This window comes from Aegilops tauschii, chromosome 1 (genome assembly GCF_002575655.3).
Source record: "Aegilops tauschii subsp. strangulata cultivar AL8/78 chromosome 1, Aet v6.0, whole genome shotgun sequence".
NCBI classification, from domain to species: Eukaryota; Viridiplantae; Streptophyta; class Magnoliopsida; order Poales; family Poaceae; genus Aegilops; species Aegilops tauschii.
The window spans coordinates 310923756-310933592 of NC_053035.3; the positions used below are offsets into that span (position 1 = coordinate 310923756).

The window sequence follows — 9837 nt, forward strand, 5'->3', positions numbered from 1 at the left end:
ATAGACATCAAAAGCTATTATAATATACTAAAGGAATGCCCGTACATTGTCACCCGAAAAAATCTTGTCCTCTAGTAAAGTTTGGCGAGGTTAATAGACATCAAATCTTGTCCTCTTGATTGTCATATAGTAGAAATTTGTATCTTTTTGTCTGGTACATACTCGTCTCGTCCTCCTGCTCTGGCGCCATTCCATTCCAGCTTCATTTTCATCATCATGCCGGGCACTCGAGCCTCCAGCAATAACATTGTCGCTGCCATGCTCTAGATGACAGTGATGCATGCCTGCTTCGATGTTACCCGTGCTCTGGTCGGTGTATAGCCCAGGCGCTTACTACCCGTGCCTACTGAAGAGTGTCACCCGCACCTATGTTTTGTTGTTGCACGCATGCCTCTACAGATATACTTCCTCCGTCGCTTGATACATCCGTACTTAGACAAATTTAAGACAAGAATCTTGGGACGAAAGAAGTAAATCATTGTCCAGCACTGAACGCCATCTTGTCGCTATGCGGGACGTCACCCGACCTCTTTGCCGATCCTGACTTTGGGGGGTGGGGGAGGGGGTCACCTTGCTTTTGAACACGTCCCAGTACTCCCTCTGTAAAGAAATATAAAAGCGTTCAGATTACTACTTTAATGATTTAAATCGCTTTTAGTACTGATTAATAATCAGTAACTGCACACTTATTTTTAGATCATCTCCTCTCCAGAAAGAGCTCCTCCTCCACACCATATGCGTCCTCCTAGCCAGAGGAAGTCCTTCCGGCCGAGCTCCGGGTTTGGGTGGTGAGGCAGCGAGCTACAGCTCGAACGAGGCGGAGGAGGAGAGGCAGGGGAGGCAACGTTTCCGGGCCTTGAGAGAGTCCGAGGGATAAGAGGCTGATGCCGTCCAGGTGCCTTTCTATGCCGGAGAGGAGGGGTTGGAGCTGGACAAGCGGGGTTCCGTGGAGTGGTGGAGGAGGACGTCACTGGAATGGCTAATGGTGGAGATTTTTGGGAGGATGAGAGTGTGAACCAAGGGATAGTTGTTGCTGCTTTTTGTTGCGGTGGAGTCGTCGGAAATTAGACTCCAAGGTCAGTCGAACCAAGGGATAAGGCAGCAATGGCAGCAAAAATTAGACTGGATCGCAATTGGGAGATCTGATCGTTGTATGCTTATAGATAAACCTTCAAGTATGCCACTTATCTCAGCTTCAAGGGCATCTTTGCAATGGAACGGGAACCCATACGCTGAGAAGATGATCGAACCATCAGAATCTTTGAGAATCATGCATGTACTCACCTCGCTGGTTTCTTGCACATAAGAACCATGGACCGACAATGCAGTCCGGCTTGGGCCACTGATTTCGGTGCACTCGTGCAGACACCCGGTTGATAGGAAGATCGACCAAAGGAATCTTGCCTCCACGTTGTGCTTCTGTGCTTTATCAAAACAAGAACATAAGTTGTGATCACATACCCCAATGGAGCAGGGCCGGTCATGGGATTTTAGAGGCCCGAGGCGAAACTAAAACTCGGGGGCCCTTACAGCGTGCCGCTAGGACCAATTTGGTGGCTATGCCTGCTTCATCTTGCGTTGATGCAACCGCTTCACCGGGTCCTGTAGGGAATTCTTTTATGCACAAGAATGCAGAATTGAAGGGCCTTCCAATTTTATCTTATTTGCGTAACCATCATCTAATGCGAAAATCATAGACCAACTTATTTTGTCGTACGAGCGCTTGTATTGCTGCATGTAGACAACAGAACATAGACAATAAACTTTAATCGGGGAAGCATATGTACTCCTACATTGCAATTATCACTGAAGATAGGGACCATTATATAGATGCTATGTAATTATTATTTTATCCAATTCTCCTAAGCATCACATCAAGGTTTCTACATTGGTAGTGCCCTTCGTTATTGAAAATGAGCGTAAAGCTATAATGTACTATATTAACTTGATAAAAACTTACCGATTATTACGTCGAACTCACAAATGAAAAAACTAATGATATTTAATGGCAGATAATACCAATCAACCAATTATCAATCTCCAACTAAAAAAATCAATTATCAATCTCCATTATAACAATGATGAAGATATTCACAAAAAAAATACAATGATGAAGATGAGATGTTGATTATCCTTTATATATTTTTTATCAATCTCATCGAAAAATCACCAGGGCATATCTATCTCCTCCAGAATTAGCTTCTGACCTCTCGGCGTAGGGAGGCTTCAATGGTCCCATACTGAAATGCAGTGGTACTAGTAGGAGAATAAGCTAGCTTCAGTTAAAATTAGCATTGTGAGATATAGACTAATGGTTAATTGCATAGATAAGCACCAGTGGTCTAGTGGTAGAATAGTACCCTGCCACGGTACAGACCCGGGTTCGATTCCCGGCTGGTGCAAAAAAATTTTTTATTGCCTTGAATGATAATATGGAATCCTCAGATGGTGATAAAAGTAATTCACAATCGATTCAAGGTCATGGACATCCCAATTTTGAGCTTGCATGTACAAATTACAGAATTATTTACCTGTAAAATAATTACTGCAATGATTATCACCGCGTCCTGGCAATGAAAATGATAATCACAGTCCACAACATAGATTAGAAGTATTTTTTGAAGTCCTCATTTGCTAGTGCCACCAGACCATCATCATCCCACTCATCGCGGTATCTTTCCGGACGAGCAGCCTTATTCTTCGCATTAGCAGCATACATCAGCTTCCTCCATTCTTCAATAGGTGGATGGCCACATTGCTCCGCGAGCCAATCATCGTATTCGAACTGCAAACAAATCACACTTAGCAGGGGATAACCGATATAGTCGTTTCTAATATACAATGTTGATGTGCAACAGTGCAAGACGCCCACAATTCACAGAAATATGTCATTTTCCGCCAAGAAAAGCTTTGTTAACTAGCTCCCTTAACATGATTTCAAAAAAAAAACTAGCTCCCTTAACATGCATCATTAGGCTACCTGATAACCACCACTGAAGTTGTGGGTATATCTCTTGGGCCATCCACGAGTTTCCAGTCTCGAGTAGATGGCTTTGACATCTTCCATCATTTCATCTTTCGATGGAAGCTTGATCCGTCCAGATAGAATACCGGCGACCCATTTGCTTTGGAGTTCAAACAGTGGAAAAGGGATAACCTGGATGAAACAGAGGCCAGCAAGTTTTAGGTGCTAGAGCATGCAAGGCAGTTATAAGTGCATCTAGACAACAGCAGAAATTTGGACACAAATTGACCTTCCACGGCACTCCGATGAAAGACAGATCAGGAGCCACTTCTATAGGGAAAACATGCTTGTATAATGGATCAACGCAGTTGTCATCCACAGTGATGGTGCTATCATCCCCAAGAAACGGGAAGTCATACAGGTAGCTAGACAACATACAAAGGCAGGGAACACATGATTAGCTTCAACCAATGTAGCAAAATAGGGTGGTTTGTGCAAGAAATATGTTTTAGATATGCTGCATGACTATACCCAGTACAGTGCATGATGACATCCGCTTTGATTGAGCTGCCATCCTGGAACACCACAGTGCCATCTCCCTGTGCATGGTCAATCTGCAAGTAGAACATAATTTTGTTATAACAAGGTAATGGCAGCCCCTTTAACGGATAAAGCCACCATATTCAACTCACCACGGAAAAAGGCATTTACCATGGAATGAAGCCACATGTTGTCATATTCAGGCTGCTGTTCACAAGTGGAAGTCGGCGCTGATCTATCGGCAATATGGACCTCCTTCGCAACGCTTGCAATGTCCCTCGAAATGTCAACTGCACTTGCCGAGGCCCCAATAACGATCACTACCTACCAAGGCAATCCGTACTTCAAGTTCAAGATAGTTTAGCACGACAACTCATGTGTGGGGAAGAAATCATAGTCAGAATCATACTCACTTGATCAAGGAATGGCTCAGGCACACGGTAATTGTGGCTATGCATCTGCTTTCCAGGCCAGGCATCTGCACCTGTCAATGTTGGAAAGTACAGATCACCTGTCAAGTTCACAATTGTTGGTGGATCTGATGACCATAAAATTACAAGTTTGTAACGAAACACTGGACGAGAATTGTCCAAAAAAAACATCAGACAGGCATCTTTCAAGAATTCATCAAGCTTAAGAGTTCAAAATCAAATTTGCTAAACCCTGAATCAGCTGGTTCTTGTCTCTAGATCGTAGGATGCAGATTCTGTTCTGCTCAAGATTTGTACAACATGCAGAGTATCCTAAATCCCTTTTCTTAAAGCATGCTCGAGATCTGTACCACATGCAGATTTTCTTGTTACGATCACTACCTACCCTGCTCGAAATCAGTTTTTTCTTCTTCTCACGGAGCACGAACCGTGTCATTTCTTCATGAAAATTTGCATGCATACAAAAGACACAACATGTACAATGTCAAGATTTCTTTTCTTCTCGATTTTAGAAGTATAATTTGTTGGTTTTTACCGTGTGCTGAGCCTGAACCAGGGTTCAACAAACTATTTCTTCTGCCCAATTACGAGTTGGTTGAGCGGAGAATCATTACCAGGTATGGAGGCGACGCGAGGCTCTGAATAATGGCCATTGCAAACCACGACGGCATCATACAGCTCCTCGTCCTGCTCCCCCTTCTCCCCGAGCTTCCTCGACGTCACCGCCCACCTCCCGCCGGCCTCCCTCCGGACCCCGACCACCTCCGTCTGGAACCGGACGAGCCCGTAAAGGTCGAACCGCTGCGTGAAGTCCTCGAGGTACCGAAGCACCTCCTGGTGGCCGGGGAACCTGCGCGCGTCGACGACGGAGCCGCGCGCCGCGGTGAAGGGGAAGTCGAGGAAGCCCATGACCTCGCGGGGGAGGTTGGTGCGGAGCGAAGCGTAGAGGCTGGAGTGGGTGGCGGCGGCGCCGAGCGGGTCGGCGGCGGCTGCGGGGGCGGGGGAGGCGTAGAGCCAGGTGCCCCCCACGGCGGCGGCGCGCTCGAAGACGACGGGGGCGTGGCCCTCGCGGCGGAGCTCCCGTGCCGCCGCCAGGCCGGCCGCGCCCGCGCCGACGACGGCGAGGCGGAGCGAGGGCGACGGCATGGAGGCGGGCAGGAGAGAGCAAAGAGGCTTGCGGAGCTGGGAGCCGGAATTGGCTTGGATTCGCCGTGCCTCCGCTGGTCTTTTTTCCGTCGAGGAGCCGTGTGCGATCCCGTCTCTGTTGGTTTCGTTCATGTGGGTATCGGCGATTTGGAGGGAAGCGGGCTCTTCTACGCCTCACCAACCGTTTTTAGCTGCTTTTTCGAACGTGGGAGTTCGAGAAAAATGCTAGACATACAAAAAAATACAGGATTTTACAGGCTCTTTCATCTAGTAACCAATCATAAATTTGCCCTCCTTCCTGATTTTCAGGGGGTGGACCATGTTCTTCACCTATTGACCAATCAAGTTAACCCTCTTTGTAAAACCTTGTAACTCTTTTGTACGTGTAGCGTTACTCGAGTTCGAGAGGGAATCAAATGCCAGGAGTAAAATTTTGTGCAAATTTTCTGAACTTTGTTTTTTTGAAAATACTGTAGCCTTGCAAATTCTCACCAGAATAGTTTATTTTGCATTTTTTTCCTTTCACTGTCAAGTGGCAAGAGTGTTTGGTAGCCTTGCATATTTGCTTCTCTTTGGCCAGATTTATATTGATATTTCCCATTTTGCGACATGGCTTCATGTTTTTTTTCAACCACCGACGCAATCATGCATATTTTGGGGCCAAAGACCACTAGCGCAATCATGCAATCCCTGGAGATCGTCTCACCCACTTAGAGCATGGCCAACAGGAAGGCCAAATGTGCCGCCCTGCAGGCCAGCTAGGTTCGGATGCCATTGTGCTGCCAGGGCAGGTGCCTTGCAGAGAGAGGTACTTCTTCTGCAAGCTTCGGGTGTCTGAGCAGATATGTCGTGCTCCTTCAGAGAAAAGACGGATAAAGAAAATGAAGCATGGCGTGCAGGTTCGTTGACGACAAGTCGTCCGAATCGAACCGTGAGGCGAGTATGGCTTTGCAGCCGAAGCTCGTCCACGTCTAGGGCGCAGGGATGAATCCGCCGTTGAGTCACACCAGATCGACGGCGAACGAGTAGAACTCAATCACGTCTAGGGAACGGGGATGAGTTCGCCCTCGAGTCCCATGCGATATGGGCGGAGCTCTCCCAAGGCGACTTGTGGCCCTCGAGCTCTCTCACAGCTGCTGCATGTTGAGGCCATCACACAGCAGGCGGGCACTTTATTCTCAAATTTGAGAACAAATTAATTTTTTTGTGGTGAGCATCGAAGAGCAGATGGCTGGGCGGAGGATCAGGCGGGGGAAAGGTCGTGAAGAAAAAACAGAAAAAATTGGCTGGTGTCTCTGATAAGGCTAGTTGTGTGTTGGATAAATATGAAATTGACGGTGGTCTCAACTTCACTTGTTGCTATGGTTGGGCTAGGGTGCTGCCATCATAGTTCATGCCAACGGAGGTCACGACTTTAGCCCTCGTGGACATCAAACAACGGTACCTGGCCTTTGGAGGAGGACCATGACAGTGAGGGCATTGGCTAGTTTCTCTTCATTTTGGTTGCTTTTGGAGTTCTTTGAGTTGTCAACAAAAACTCATCTACAATACCTAAATAGTTGATCCCATTAACTGTAATTCTCTGAACATACAACCCTCCATATCATCAATTGTGCCGCATCATCATCCACTAAAACTATTTGGTAGCACATGCATACTCCAATTTAATTGCTCCATCTTCAATGATCTGGTATGCATGCATACTCTCTGTTCACACACAATTATTTAAAAAAATATTTTTTGATTTAGGTCATTTCATTCATACAAAATTGACCAAAATTAATTTTAAAAATCTCAACATGCAGCCCTTGAGATCACCAATTCTGCCACATGCCCACATCATCGTCCACTAAAACTATTTTGTAGCACATGCATCCTCCAATTTAATTGCTCCACCTTCAATAGTCCAGCGTACTTGCATACTCTCTGTTCACACACAAATACTTTAAAAAATAATAGTTTTTGGTTTAGATAATTCCATTCATACAAAATGTATCCAAAATTAATCTTTAAAATTCCACAGCAACGGGCGGGAAAATCACCTAGTTATATCTATACATAAACCCTTTTTTCCTCTAAATAAATAAGCAGCGCTCCTGCATGTTCCTAAAAAAAATGCTCAATAACTTGCCTCGTGCTTAAGCACTATTTTGATATCACTATTTCAGTGTCAACATTTACACGATTAGGCTACTATGAAAAAGTATACAGACGCCAGTGATCAACACTTAGGGTCTCCAACGCTGACCTACAAACCGCTTGTATCCGCCCGGACTGAGCGGTACAAACCCATTTTGCCATCCAATACAGTACCCATTGGTCCATGGATTGGTCCGAGCGTCCATTTCCCGCAAACCACGGGGGCTTTGCGGGTGTTCGGACCGTTGGCACACAAGCGTCTGACACCTCCGACCCACCCAACCCCCCCCCCTCTAGCCCACGCCCTTTCCCACAGGAAGCGCTTGCCGCACATTCATGTCGGTTATCCCAGGTGACATCCCGGGTAGGGAGGGCAGATGGGGAAGAGAGGCTTCACCGTGTAATCCCAGGTTTTCCATAAGGGGGCGGTGTGCGATTCCGTTTATAATGGTTCCGTTCATGTGGGCATCAGCGATTCGGAGGGAAGCGGGGTCTTCTACGCGTCCACAACCGTTTTTAGCTGCTTTTTGAAACGCGAGAAGAACTTCTTTCTTTTTTGATTTTCTTTGTTTCTTTTTCTGTTTTCCCGCTTTCATTATTTTGCATTGGTTCTTTATTTTTTATTTATTTTGGTTTGATTTCTTTGTTTTACTTTTTATTTTGATTTTTTGTTGATTTTCATCTGTTTCTTTTGTTTTTTCTTTCCTTTTTCTTCATTTTTCTTCATTTTTCTTCGGTTTTCTTCTGTTCCTTTCTCTGTTTTTATTAGGGTTTTCTCTTTCATGTTTCCTTATTTTCTTTATTTTTTTTTCTTTTCTTAGTTTTCATCACTTTTCTTATATTTCCTTCGATTTTGTTTTGTTTTTCTTGGTTTCCTCATGGGTTTTCATGGTTTTCTTGGGGTTTTCTTGTTTTGCTTCGTTTCTGAGGTGTTCCTTTTGTTTCTTCGGTTTTCACCACTTTTCCCCATTTTTCCTTTTTTTTCTTCAACAAATCTCAACATTTTTCAAACACATCTGTACATTCTACGTATACACCAGGAAAACATATTGTACATGCTTAACACTTTTTAAATATATGATTACATTTTTTAAATTTATGTTTGATGCCTACTATATTCATTCACAATGTACAGTTTTGGTATATATATCAAGAATATTTTTTAATTCCTGTTTACATTTTTTAAATACAAGGTCAATGTTTCAAAAATTTATATTTTTATATTTAGATTTTTAAATACACATCATACATTTTTGTATACTTCAGTACATTTTTTGTACATGTTTAACATTTTTTTCAATTTTTGTGTTTGCTAACTACTTTTTTCATAAACATTCATGTTTGGTATACATCAGGATCATTTTTTATACACGCTTAACTTTTTTAATATATTAACATTTTTTATACACAAGCAACATTTTCTCAAATTTATGTTTTTATCTACAATTTTTAATACACGCCCCACATTTTTGGTGTATATTGGAAACATTTTTTGTACATGCTTAACATTTTTTAAATAGATGATTAACATTTTTAATAGCTTATTTTTGGGTGTCTACTTTTTCCATGGACATTAGACATTTTTGGGTGTCTAATTTTCGGTGTCTATTCTTTCCATGGACATTAATACTTTTGGGTATCTACTTTTTCCGTGGACATTAGACATTTTTGTATACATCGGGAATATGTTTTATGTACATGTTTAACATTTCCAAATAAATTGTTTACATTATTATAGCTTATTTTTTATTTATGTTAAAAAATATTCATACAAACTGTTTATTTTTGTACACATTTTTCGCACAGGTTGGAAACATTTTTTCTATACACATTTAACATTTTTCAAATGCATGATTGAAGTTTTTGAAAAAATGTATGTAGATTATATTTTTGTGATATGTACGTTTAAAATACTGGGAAGTATAAATAAAAGTAAAAAAAAGAAAATAAAAAGGTGAAAATGTGAAAAAACAGAGGCGGTGGCCTCCCGCGCTTCGGGCCGAACTAGTATAGCTCTTGCATTAGGTGAGGCTAGCATCAAACTCGGACGAGCGAGGTATAGCCGTGTCCACTAAACCCAGGTTTTTCACTTAGTGAGAAATTTGGCAAGGGTCCATGCCATCCATGTGTAGAATCTGGGTTCCAAGTGGCCCATAGTAGTTGCCCCAGTAATGCTAGACCTACAACAATCTACAAACATTGTACTTAACTTTGCAAACTAATCCTCTCTCCCCTTAAATTCAACTGGGATAGACCTCTTCATTCCCCTATTACCAATCAGCTTGTTTGTAAAAAAGTTGAGTAATCTTCTGTAGACGTAACATTACTCCAGTTGCCTGGATCTGCGCTCATCTCCGGATCTTGGCTTGTTCGGATCTTTGGCCACCGTCGCACCCCTCCACCCTTCCGCCCGGCTGCCCAACCCCACCCACCTTCGTGCTCCGTCCACCCTTTCGCATGTTCGCTTGCTCGTTCTTCCGGCAGCGCCCGACGACTCCCTCGTCGGCAGGCGTTACTCCCCTTCCTACGATGGCGGTTCCGGCCTCCGACTCGACTTCCTCCTCCTCCTTGATTTTTGCTCCGACGGCTTGGGACTACTTAGACTCGACCAGGGCG

At 43.7% G+C, this 9837-nt stretch overlaps 1 protein-coding gene and 1 non-coding gene across 8 annotated transcripts; one reads left to right on the plus strand and one right to left on the minus strand.

Annotated features, from left to right (window-relative positions):
- Positions 1–5278, minus strand: LOC109770169 (flavin-containing monooxygenase FMO GS-OX-like 5). Of its 7 annotated transcripts, none has more exons than XR_005773300.3 (10): positions 4551–5226; positions 3919–4016; positions 3677–3829; positions 3497–3579; positions 3255–3390; positions 2981–3157; positions 2532–2785; positions 1531–1602; positions 1285–1419; positions 1–600 (listed from the first exon to the last, which is right to left on the minus strand). XR_005773300.3 is itself a non-coding variant. In XM_020328880.4 (7 exons), the coding sequence occupies exons 1-7, from the start codon at positions 5212–5214 to the stop codon at positions 2606–2608; spliced, it is 1464 nt and encodes a 487-aa protein (XP_020184469.1). In that variant the 5' UTR covers positions 5215–5278; the 3' UTR covers positions 2447–2605. The 7 variants fall into 7 exon arrangements, 2 of the variants coding, with proteins under 2 accessions (XP_020184469.1, XP_020184468.1); XR_005773302.3 differs by having other exon boundaries at positions 1285–1424; XR_005773297.3 differs by lacking the exons at positions 1–600; positions 1285–1419 and having other exon boundaries at positions 1599–1731.
- On the plus strand, positions 2332–2402 carry TRNAG-GCC (transfer RNA glycine (anticodon GCC)). The gene has a single exon. It is a non-coding gene; the product is annotated as a tRNA-Gly (tRNA).
- Positions 5279–9837: the final 4559 nt, after the last annotated feature.